General features: G+C 36.4%; 1 protein-coding gene across 2 annotated transcripts in view; it reads left to right on the top strand.

Moving 5' to 3' along the window:
* The window catches only part of BCAS3 (BCAS3 microtubule associated cell migration factor), a 589830-nt gene that overhangs the window by 141437 nt on the left and 435094 nt on the right, over window positions 1–13299 (top strand). For both annotated transcript variants that reach the window (XM_068975810.1, XM_068975809.1), the window contains exons 8-9: window positions 1475–1582; window positions 2329–2405. In XM_068975810.1, the coding sequence (XP_068831911.1) occupies window positions 1475–1582; window positions 2329–2405 (185 nt within the window). The remainder of the gene's footprint in view (window positions 1–1474; window positions 1583–2328; window positions 2406–13299) is intronic.

The following is a 13299-nucleotide window of genomic DNA, read 5'->3' as shown; positions in this document are numbered from 1 at the left end:
CTCCTATCTGTGGGTTTTTTGTAGATGACCCTCATCAGGTTGAAGAAGTTCTCTTCTATTCAACAGTCTTTTATTTTAGGAAGAATCTCATCTAGTTTTGTATTGCTGGATTTGACATTAATATTTTGTTGAGAATTCTTGATGTATATTCATGAGACATTGTGAATGTATATATAGTTTCTTGTGAAGTATTTGTTTATTTTGGGAATCAGGTGTGTTACAGCCTCATAAAGTAAGTTGGTGACTTCTCTTCTACCTTTAAAAGAATTTGTATAGGATATCTAAACTTGTTTCAAGGATTGGTAAAATTTTCAAATGAAGCCATTTTAAAGAAATTTTTTGTAAGAAATTTTAAGTTATGAGTTCAATTCCTTTGTAGATACTGGAATATTCAAATTAGCTGTTTCAAGGAATTAGGTTTAGTTTCATTCATTTTCTTCTTTTGCTTTCCCGAGTTTTATTTCATTGATTTGTATTAATTCCTCCATTTCACTTTGATTTGATTTTACTGGCTCTTTTCCTACTTTGTTAAGGTGGAAACATTGATCTCATCATCTGTTTTAGTGTCTGGAGCACAATGTGTTTATAGTTTAAATCTTATTTTGAATGTTTATTTATGGATGAGATCTCATTTCTGGTAGATTCTTGATTAGGCTTGAAATGTATCTGTTTAGAAACGGTCAGCCTATGGTGTATACATCCATTCATTTTGGCCTTTTTGTTTTGTTTGCTTTGTTCCTTTTTCTGTAAATGCATTGAAATCTTTCCTTTAGAAATTGAATTATTTGAGGTATTCAAGTACTTGTATCTTTGATCTCATTCATAATTGTTTATCCTTAGTTTATAATAGAAGAGGTAATGTTTTATCTAGTGACCTTGGTAAATCCATATATTAATTGATAATCCATAGTAATAATCAGTTTACATATTAATGCATACGTTAATGGTTAGTCTTATATTATTATCAGGTTTGTCTGTGTATATATATTGCAACTTTGTGTTACTGGGTTTTATACAATCAAGTTCTCAGCAAATAATGGTAGCTTTATTTCTTTCTTGTAGTAATTTCTTATGCATAGACCTTCCATACTATATGGTGTACAGTGCCATAGTCTTCAAATGTTCTTTTCTAATTCCTTATTTTGGGGTGAAACATTTCAGTATTTCACGATTTTGTGATTGCTAATTTTGTTGACTAGTTTTAAGGTTGGTATCCTTTATCAGATTAATGAAATATTTCTTATGAACTGGTTTTAATTCTCTCAAATGCTTTACTTTATTTATTGATATCATCTTATAATTTTTCTGTTCTACAGTATTGAGTGATGTTTCATTATTTGTTTTCATTTGGCATTCCTGAGATAAATTGATTGGAATATATATGTATATAATCGGTTTGAGTGTATTGTTAACAAGAAAAGTTACTGGCCTTCCCACCTTTTAAAGCATAATGACTCTTTGTTTGTTTTTGTAGCACAAGTCCACCTTACTGTTGTGTGGATTTATATTCACTTCGTACTGGGGAGATGGTCAAGTCCATTCAGTTTAAAACGCCCATCTATGATCTCCATTGCAACAAAAGGTAAAGCAGTATTTCGTGTGTTTCTTGTACAAGAGAGCATGTAGCAATACTCTAAAGTGGCTTCATTTTTGATGCATTTTAGTTTTGAAAACTTGTAACTTTCTCCTAATTATTTCTAAATCTTGGACTTTGGGAAAAATACAAATTCTGATTAATTTTAATATATCCTTAAGCAGAAATATCTCATTTACACTGAATAACAGTTGTCTGAGTTTTCTTCCTCCCTCAATCCTTTCCTTCCTTCTTTCCTCTTTCCTCCTGTTTTCCTTCCCTCCCTCTCTCCTTTGGCTCTTGTGTTGGGAAATTCCATAGTAATTTTTTTTTCCCCATAGTCATTTTAAGTGACAGGTTGTATAAATCCATTTTATGTTTAATTCCATGACTTTGAGCCAGCAATGGAAAAACACTTTTAGTAAATAGCCAGCATTTTTTTGATTTCATACATTCTTAATGAAGATAGGTTCATTTGATTTATAATGAATTAAAATATTATAAAAAAATAAAATTTTATTTTGAAGTGTAGATCTCCCATCACTTTTCTTCCTCTAATCTTGTCTGTCTTGATCATATTAAGGATTTTATGATTATATTTTCATATCTAAGAAGCAGATGTTTCTAGCTTATATGTTATGTGTTTTATTTTTAAAAATTGCTGTGGTAGATGCTCAGTTAACTTATTTATGATTTAGTTTATAGAACTTCACATTAACGTTTTCTTTTATTATTTTGTTTCCCTCTAATTTTAGGATCCTTGTTGTAGTATTGCAGGAGAAAATTGCTGCCTTTGATAGCTGTACTTTCACGAAAAAATTTTTTGTCACAAGTATGTATCAACTTGATTTATTTTCTATTATATGCCTTTGAGTTTATATTATTTACTTGATAGAATCAGCAGGCTAATTGGAATCATGGCATCAGTATTTCCTGCTTCTTCAGGTACTGTATTTCTGCTTCTGTGCATGCCTTATTTAGTAATATAATTTTATGGCACATGTGTTCAGCCCACAGCATGTTTTCTTCATGTTATTGTAGGTGCTTTGTCGTATACTCAGTTTTTTCTTGTATATTCTCCTTGAGTAGTTGTGACTAAATTAGATCTGTGTAACTATGTTGTTAAATTATTTAATTAACATAACATTCTTGTGGATGTAACTGTATTATCATTCATGAGGGAACTGTGTCAGTCTTTCACTCTTTCTTTCCCCTACCTCTCACAACTCTGCCTGGATTTGCAGAAATAAGCCCAGATTCTGGATCCAAATACACATAGACACACAGAGACACACACTCACATGTAGGACAGTCCAGCAGGCTGGAAATTCCAAGGGCTGAGTCTGTAGGAAGTCTGGAGTTAGATTAAAAAAAAAAAATACAGTCTAGTGAAGCAATAGTTTTCCCTCGTTTACATTTTAACGTCTAACACTCACCATCAAAGCTATAGCTATTTTTTCAGAGACTCTGTTATGTGTATGCTGCAGCAATAGTTCTTTTGGAACAGAGATCAATTTTGTTATGTATAGGGAATCCCAGTCATATTACTGTATCTCCTGAAATACCAAAACTATTTACACACTTACTTATCAGATGTTTTTCCGTATATTAAGCCCTGGTAGTAGACATTATTCCTTTCTGATAAGAGCTCATGTTCTTGATAATACCTTGTAGTCTATATGTAATTGCATGGGTTACGTAATATGTACTATACATAACATTACATAATAATTCATTGTAATGTATAGTTTATCATTTTGTATCCTACGAAGAAGCATACGGTATACAACTCATCTCCTTGATCTTGTAGTCATTTCTTTCAGAGATCTACAGAGATAATACTAGAGATCATGTTCATTGAGATATTTTTTGTTTTATGACAAGGTGCAATGTACACCATTTACCATTTACATTAGTGTTTCCAGCACCTAGGCCATTAGCTGGCACAGTGTAGGCTCTCATTAAATATTTCTTGAATGATGAATACATTGACCTACTTATCAGTCAGTAATATTGTGCTGATCAGAAATTTACTGATGTCTTAATAATTATTAAATATAGATTCCTAGAAAGGATCTTTTATTGTTTCATCTATAAATTAAAAGTTTTGGGGGAGCATAGATTTGTTACTAACATCTTCATTCACAAATGCTGCATACACATAATATAGTAAGCTTTGGATATTACGTGGTCTGTTTGGGCATATTAATTCTTTGTTCCTATACAAACCTTATGCATTAATATATTACTTTATAATTATGTCACTCATTGTTAGAATTAAAACAAGTAGAGAAATAGAGGAATCATGTATAAATCTTTCCATTTCTTCCAAGTTTGTAGGCTACAGAGGAATAATTTAGAACAGAATATGAATATTACAGCCAGATTAAGATGCCAGTTTTTCCTGAGCATTTGTCTTTACATCTTATCAATATTTTTCTGTTGTTTATCATTGATTAAATGATATCATGTGCTTTGGCTTCTGAAAAGTTAGATATCTCTATTGTGAGCCCATTTTAATTTTATACTTATGGATAGCTTTTGCTACCTCAGCTGAGTATCAAATTGGGGAGAACTCTTCAGTAATTATTTGTTAAGATAGTTTGTTTAAATGACAATGTATGTGTTGAAATTTAAGCCTTATTTAAACACTGTGCCTACTGTGTTTTGTATGTTGAAAGTAATATTACACTTGCCAATAGATGTCAGTTTCCTTCTTTGTAATAAATGCTAGGCTACGAAGTCAGTTGTCACAGTGACTAGAGAGAAATTAATATATGTAAATAAGTTAATAATGGAGAGTTCAGTCAGTTCAGGTCAGTCACTTAGTTGTGTCCAACTCTTTGTGATCCCATGGACTGCAGCATGCCAGGCTTCCCTGTCCATCACCAACTCCCAGAGCTTGCTCAAACTCATGTCCATCAAGTTGGTGATGCGATCCAACCATCTCATCCTCTCTTGTCCCCTTCTCCTCCTGCCTTTAATCTTTCCCAGCATCAGGGTATTTTCAAATGAGTCAGTTCTTTGCATCAGGTGACCAAAGTATTGGAGTTTCAGCTTCAGCATCAGTCCTTCTGATGAATATACTGGTTTCCTTTAGAATAGACTGGTTGGATCTCCTTACAGTCCAAGGGACTCTCCAGAGTCTTTTCCAACACCACAGTTCAACAGGATTCCATATTTATGCTGGTTTTTTTCAGTGTATAAGTAAACTATAGAGATTTTTCATTGATTAGTTTAATACCCACTATAGAATTTTAAAAGAAAAAATTAAACTTTATAATCAAGAGGTAGTTAAAATAATTAGATTTGTGTGTTTCATAGTTAGATTCAAAGGATAGGCTTTGTAATAATTTTGATACATTAGAATCAGTAGGCTTTTCATAGTACTCTGTTTAATTGGAGAAAATATGCAAAATTTACCATAGTAATTTATAAGCTTCAGTTCAGTTCAGTTCAGTCGCTCAGTCGTGTCCGACTCTTTGTGACCCCATGAATTGCAGCACGCCAGGCCTCCCTGTCCATCACCATCTCCTGGAGTTCACTCAAACTCATGTCCATCGAGTCGGTGATGCCATCCAGCCATCTCATCCTCGGTCATCCCCTTTTCCTCCTGCCCCCGATCCCTCCCAGCATCAGAGTCTTTTCCAATGAGTCAGCTCTTCGCTTGAGGTGGCCAAAGTACTGGAGTTTCAGCTTTAGCATCATATCTTCCAAAGAACACCTAGGGCTGATCTTTAGAATGGACTGGCTGGATCTCCTTGCAGTCCAAGGGACTCTCAAGAGTCTTCTCCAACACCACAGTTCAAAAGCATCAATTCTTTGGCACTCAGCTTTCTTCACCGTCCAAATCTCACATCCATACATGACCACTGGAAAAACCATAGCCTTGACTAGACGGACCTTTGTTGGCAAAGTAATGTCTCTGCTTTTGAATATCTAGCTTGGTCATAACTTTTCTTCCAAGGAGTAAGTGTCTCTTAATTTCATGGCTGCAGTCACCATCTGCAGTGATTTTGGAGTCCAAAAGGATAAAATCAGCCACTGTTTCCACTGTTTCCCCATCTATTTCCCATGATGTGATGGAACCAGATGCCATGATCTTCGTTTTCTGAATGTTGAACTTTAAGACAACTTTTTCACTCTCCTCTTTCACTTTCTTAAAGAGGCTCTTTAGTTCTTCACTTTCTGCCATAAGGGTGGTGTCATCTGCATATCTGAGGTTATTGATATTTCTCCCAGCAATCTTGATTCCAGCTTATGCCTCTTCCAGCCTAACATTTCTCATGATGTACTCTGCATAGTAGTTAAATAAGCAGGGTGACAATATACAGCCTTGATGTACTCCTTTTCCTATTTGGAACCAGTCTGTTGTTCCATGTCCAGTTCTAACTGTTGCTTCCTGACCTGCATACAGGTTTCTCAAGAGGCAGGTCAGCTGGAGCTTAGATGGTCTAATTGCTTTTGCATTTAATTGTATATATCTAAATATGAGTGAAATTTATTTCAACTGACATGTATCTGTTTTTTACTAATGAGTGATGGAAATGTATAAGGATCTATAAATAAGATTTAAACAAAATCCTACCTCACTGTAGGCTGTAGTTACAATTAAAAAAAAAATTTTTTTTTGCACATTAATGATATTTGCAGCTTTACTGGGGGAGTGTTTTGCAGTCTGAGATTTTACAGTAGGAGAGTTTATTTTTCGAATATCCTTACTTGGGTCATCTTACAGCAAATACGCAAAGCTCTTGAATCAGTTGGCAGGATCAATATAGAAACTGGCACATTAAAGATATTCCATATTTACATGGCGTTTGACTGTACTTTCTCAATGAAACCATTTATAGTAGAAATAAGAGCAAAAATACCTTTAAGTAGAAAAAGATAGAGTATAATATGTCTTCTTTTTCTTACTTGAAGTTATGCAGTTCTTATAGAAAGGTGAATTTTTAGTCATTATTGATTTTCGAAAAGTTTGCATATTTGATAAATGTAGTCATTTAGTGATATGGCAAAATATTGTATTTTATTAGATTACTGAAGTCATAGATTTACCATTCATTTTCTTAGAGTGTTTTTTTGTTTTTCCAAAGTTTTATTTCAGGAAATATATACAATTGTTTAAAGACAGTAGTGTAATGAACCACCATGTACTTATGATGTGGTTTCAATAAGTACTAACTTGTAGACAATCTTTTTCATTTATACCCTTCCCAAATTATTTTGAAGCATATCCGTGAGATACAGTTTAATCTATCATCTATGTTTAAATGACAAGAATTTGCAGAATCATTATTTCTGTATTGCCAAATGATCAAGTAACTTGTCGTCTAAACTGAGGTCTTTTGATTTGAACAAAGGCCATACTTGATTTAACTTTGGTCAACAAGTATAAACTTGTGCATCCTTTCCAACTGAACTCCCAAGGTTTTTGACTTAGATAAACTTTCTTTACCAAAATCCAGTGTCCTTGCTACATCTTTTGTTTCTACAATCCATTTTCATGCCGCTTATGCTACCTTTACTTTGAGTCACTCACAAATATCAGTCCCAAGATAGCAATTCCCAAATCTGTCTGCAGAACAGTAGACCTTCTACATGCTGTGTGAATCGGGATGCCCTGGTAAAACAGACTGAGGAAATGCTGCCTTCTGTTGGAGGATGCCAGTGGTGATTAACATTTTAATCTGTTTAAATTTATTTACTACATTTCAGTATTTCCCAGATTTATCTGATTAGAGATCTCTTTTGTTACCCAGTACCCTTTGGGAATGCTCTTATAGTATTATCTCTCCCTCTGTTAAGACACTTACCTTCTGTCTTATTGTATGTGTTTTCTGTCTACTCCTTCTTTCTTTGATACCCTATAGTAATCTTCTTGAGAACAAAGTTGTGCATCTTGATTTGGTTTAAGAAAATAAGGTCCATCATGCAAGGTAAAATATATCCATTATGTTCTAGCTAACTTAAAAATATTTCCGATGCTTATTTTTGCTCCTTATAATATGAAAACATTTATCACAACTATTTCAAGTTTTGAAGCATCAGTGGTTCTTTTCCAGGATTTTTAGTTTGCCAAAATGGTTGAGAATGTAGTACAACTCTGTCAAAAATAATCAGATAAGAAGGAAAATTATTTATAGAAGATCAGTATTCATCTCTAGAGAAAGTGATAGAGGTTTGATCTGGGAATTATAAATTTGGCGAGTATTTAAAGGAATGAATATATGAATGCATATATGAATGAAGTTTCTCCCTCTGGTTGGAATAAGGACAAAACTTTTTTAAAGTATGAGTTTGTTTGAAAATTTATATCTTTGTAATGATCAGCTCTTGAGTCTCTAACCTCAGATATGCAGATGACACCACCCTTATGGCAGAAAGGGAAGAAGAACTAAAGAGCCTCTTGATGAAAGTGAAAGAGAGTGAATAAGTTGGCTTAAAGCTCAACATTCAGAAAATGAAGATCATGGAATCTGGTCCCATCACTTCATGGGAAATAGATGGGGAAACAGTGGAAACAGTGGCTGACTTTATTTTGGGGGGCTCCAAAATCACTGCAGATGGTGATTGCAGCCATGAAATTAGAAGGTGCTTACTCCTTGGAAGGGAAGTTATGACCAAGCTAGATAGCATATTAAAAAGCAGAGACATTACTTTGCCAACAAAGGTCCGTCTAGTCAAGGCTATGGTTTTTCCAGTGGTCATGTATGGATGTGAGAGTTGGACTGTGAAGGAAGCTGAGTACCGAAGAATTGATGCTTTTGAACTGTGGTGTTGGAGAAGACTCTTGAGAGTCCCTTGGACTGCAAGGAGATCTAGCCAGTCCATCCTAAAAGAGATCAGCCCTGGGTGTTCACTGGAAGGACTGATGCTGAAGCTGAAACTCCAGTACTTTGGCTACCTGATGTGAAGAACTGACTCATTGGAAAAGTCCCTGAAGCTGGGAAAGATTGAGGGCAGGAGGAAAAGGGGACGACAGAGGATGAGATGGCTGGATGTCGTCACTGACTCTATGCACATGAGTTTGGGTTAACTCCAAGAGTTGGTGATGGACAAGGAGGCCTGGTGTGCTGCGATTCATGGGGTCAGAAAGAGTCGGACACGACTGAGCGACTGAACTGAATGATCAGCTGTTGAGTCTCTCTCCCGTATCTGGAGTATTGCTTCCCCTTTCAGGAATAGGAGCTTCTGTTTTATAAGCCTTTGTTGTTTTTTTAGTCTCTAAGTTGCGTCTGACTCTTTTGCCACCTCTTGGACCGACAGGCTCCTCAGTCTATGGGATTTCCCAGGCAAGAATGCCAGAGTAGATTGCCGTTTCCTTCTCCAGGGGATCTTTCTGACCCAGGGATTGAACCCATGTCTCCTGCATTAGCAGGCAGATTCTTTACCACTGAGCCACCTGAGAAGCCCTTATAAGCCTTTAGGAAACACAAAATATCAGTTGATTTTGATAAAAATGAATGGGAGACTGAGATGTTATTACTTTCTTAATGCTTTTATTCTTTTTATTTAGTTAATGTTTTTTTAGAATCTTTGTTATATAGTCCTAAATGCTTCCCTCTGTATTGCTGAACCACTGAACAAGTATTATGAAAGTATTAGTTGAACAAGTGTTATTAAACTATTAGTCTCTCTTGTATTCCATGAATTGTTCATGATGGGAAGAAGAGATATGGAAGGATTACCAGATTTTTTTAGTGTTGCAGTCAGATGCTTTTTAAGTGGCTACTCGGCACAGGAAAATGGACTACTGCATATGCTATTCCCAGTATGCCCATCAGCTCCAACTAGTTGTCAGAATGCAGAATGCTGCATAACCTGGAAAAAGGGGGTGCGAGAAGGGGCTTTCGGGATTCTATAATATCCTTTCTCTTTTGTTTTGAGTACTGCTTATGTGTATGCATATGTTTACTTGGTTGACTTGGCTACTTCTTTATATCGTATTTAAATATGTATTGTAGTTTATATTAAAAAAAGGACTTCAGAAAGCATCAAAAACGACAAAAGTTTGTGATTTCTTTCCTCACACTCCGACTGCTATTTATTGTAGCATTTCATAACAGATCCCCCCAAACCTTGCATCTCGAATACTGTGGCCATTAGTAGCTATATACCTCATTTCATACTTCCACTAAGAAGTGTTGCACTCTTGGTTACATGTTATTTTATTTTACTTGAAAGCCCTGTAGACTAGATTTATTTGAGTAATGTTAGATTTGTAAGATTGATGATATTTGACACATTTTTCTGAAGAAATTTAGCTTCTTTTCTTTGAAATGCAACTGTACCTTAAGAAATTTTTATTAGTGTTTTGAGCAGAATTGAGCAAGACTTAATGTTTAAAAACAAGGAACAAATGGAGCCATTTTCTGACTTTAAAGAAGTTTATTTTCCCCCAGTTTTTGCAGTTTCCCCTCTCCCCCATTCCTTTAAGCAGACTAAATCTTTTGGGAGGTCGAAAGAAGCATGGTATAGGTTATACGTATTTCTCCAAATTTGGGTTGTTCATGCTTGTAAGCCAGGATATCGCGCCTGGGGAACAGGCGAGCTGATGGGCACACTGAGAATAGCATATGTGGTAGTCCATTCTCCTGTGCCGTGTAGTCCTCTCCCCCCACCCCCATTGAATGGTTTCTAGTTCTTAAAGAACTAGTACCAAAGCCCATGTAGAGTGACAAATTCTTAATGAGGATATTGTTTTGTTCATGCAAGCATTTCATTTCTCGAAAAGTTTGCAAAGCTCTTGTGTAATACAATCGTGATTGCCTGAGTTGGGTATGAGTACAATGATGAGTCTGTAAAGTAAGTAGACACAACTGTGTTCATCAGAGAAAGCATCATGGGGATTTGTGCCAAAGGGTGGAAGGGTCAGCTAAAGAGAGCCGATAAAGAGCTGGAAAGGGAATGCAGCCAATGTGATGAGAAAGGAGACGCCTTTGTATTTGGCTCAACAGAAAAGGTGGCCTTGAGCAGCTGTCTGATGTGGAAATCCAAAACCCACGTATGATTAAGAAAACAAAGGACAAAGACTGATAGATGTCATTAGCAGTCATTTCCAGTGTGCTTAAATTTAAACTCAGATACAAAGTCTCCAGAGAGACCAAAGTATTGTGTAGTAAGTAACTCTTTCCATTGGCTTCTGTTTTTGCTTTGAGGAGGAAAATTTATCCTTACAATCCTATCGTTATTTCTTAGTGTTACAGTGTATATTCTTCATTTATGTTAGTGGTGAATAAGGAATGTATTTAAAGGATCTTTAAAATGCAAAATTATTTTTAACTTTGAGAAGAGGAGCCTTTCTTTTTATGCTTCTAAGGAAGCTTGTAACTTCCGTAAGGAGAGATTGGCAGGTTAATGTGGCATCTAAGACCAGTTCAAGTTAAAATGCTATTCTTTTGGGTTCCCATAAATATACGAAAGACTAGGCTACCATGATGTTTTGTAGCCCGGGCAGGTGTGTAGTATGAAGTGGATTCTAAACATGTGTGCCATGAAATAGCATGGCTTCCCTATTCTCTGCACATATTAATAATTCTCATCCATTGAGCAATTGAATGGAATTACTGTTTTGTATACATAAAAAATAAAGCAAAAATGAAATCAAGTTTTAAATTCAAAGCTCATGGAATCTTAAGAGGGTCATTAATCAGCAGTAAGATTGTCAAACCTGTGAAGTGGTATTTAATATTTTATGTCCTCATGTCTTTCTGGAGGGGTTTTTATAGTCCTTTCTGAACTTCATTCAGTGTATGGTCTTTTGTGACTTTGTGTCCTTCGCTGAACATAGTAGACTATTACATTTTTAGAGTGGTTTTACATTCGCAGCAAATTGGGCAGATGGCACAGACATTCCCCATATGCCCCCAGCTCCACGCGGGCATAGTCTCCCCCATTGTCAGCGTCCCTCACCAGAGTAGTGCATTTGTTGCACCTGAGGAACCTACACTGACACAAAATTATCACTCACGTCCATTGTTTATCTTAGGACACACTCTTGGTGTTGTACATCACTGGGCTTCGATACATGTATAATGACATATATGGTTCCCCAGTGGTATGGAATCTGCCTGCCAGTGCAGGAGAGACACGAGATGTAGGTTCAGTCTCTGGGCCAGGAACATCCCTTGGAGGAGGAAAGTGGCAACCCACTCCAGTACTCTTGCCTGGAAGATTCCACGGGGGACTGTAGTCCATGGAGTTGCAGAGTCAGACATGACTGAACACACACGTGTGCATGCGTATTGCTGTATATCCATCATTGTAATATCATGCAGGATATTTTCACTGTCTTAAAAATCTTTTGTGCTCTGCCTGTTCATCTCTGCCCTCTCCAACCCACCCCCCACCCCCGCCCCCAGCAACCATTGGATTTCCTGGAATGTCATATAGATGGAATCATAGTATATAGCCTTCTCAGAGTGGCTTATTTTATTTAATAGTATAAAATTTCCTCCATGTTGCTACCTAACTTTAGGATTTACTATAAAACCACAGTAATCAAGACAGTGTGGTATTGGCAAAAGGACAGATAAATAGATCAACAGAACAGAATAGAAAGCCCAGAAATAAGTATTTGATGAAGGAGCAAAGATAGCATAATAGAGCAAAGATAGTCTCTTCAGCAGATGGTGCTGAGCACCTGGACATTCATAGGCATGAAACTGAATCTAGACTCAGACTATTCATCCTTCACAATAATTAACTCAAAAAGAGTCACAGACCTAAATGTAATAGGCTCAGATGGTCAAGAATCTATCTGAAATACAGGAGACCCAGGTTCGTCCTTGGGTCGGGAAGATCCCCTGGAGAAGGGAGTGGCAACCCATTCCAGTATTCTTGCCTGAGAATCCCATGGACAGAGGAGCCTGGCCGGCTGCAGTCCATAGTGTTGCAGTGAGTCGGACATGACTGAGCAGGCTTGCACTAAGAAAGGATCGCCTGTGGTTATGAAGATTTACCACGGTTTTGTTCCAAGCTTTAGTCTTTGATTCATTTCCAGTCTGTATGCAGTGCGATGTCTGGGTTCAGTTTCATTTGTTTGCACGTGGATATCCAGTTGGCCCATCGTCATTTGTTGAAAGGACTATTCTTTCCCCATTGACTTGTCTTGGTAGCCTTGTTGAAAGTCAGTTGATCATAAGTGCAGACATCTGCTTTTTCCAAAAAGGTGTGAAATCTTTTGAGTTGTTCCTTTCAAGGAAAATAAATCAGGGTATTACAGAGAGTAGTTAAATCCTTTGTATTTCAAAATGAGTTCAGGCCTTCTCTCCGCTAGGGCCCCTATTCTGTAAGAACACCATGTGAAATTGCATCAGTCTTTTAGTTATGGAATCATCTTCATGTAGCGGGGCTTTTCGTGGATCTTACCTTTATTTAAATTTGTAAACTTGAGGTTTTTTAATATCCAGTTCTCTTTTACTTTGTTCACAAATGTTATAAACTTGTTAGAATTAGTCCTAGTATCGTAGAGGTTTAGGTGGTGGTTGTTGTTGTTGTTTTCCTTCACTTGTTTTCAGAGTTTAGCTGGAGGCAGTGGTTAATGTTTATAGGAGTCATGCTTCTAAAGTTGAGATAGTGCTGAGAGGCTGATGGTCTGCCGATTCTAGCTGTAAAACGTGTTTTGGAGAGCAGAAAAACAATTTGCTTTCATTCTAGTACACGCTAATTCTTGAGGTCCACTGGCTTTCTAAAAACATTGACTCAAAAAGTGAAATGAA

Source organism: Capricornis sumatraensis, chromosome 8, assembly GCF_032405125.1.
Source record: "Capricornis sumatraensis isolate serow.1 chromosome 8, serow.2, whole genome shotgun sequence".
Taxonomy (NCBI): Eukaryota; Metazoa; Chordata; class Mammalia; order Artiodactyla; family Bovidae; genus Capricornis; species Capricornis sumatraensis.
The sequence above is the reverse complement of the archived record's forward strand: the minus strand, read 5'-3'. Positions and strand labels throughout refer to the sequence as shown.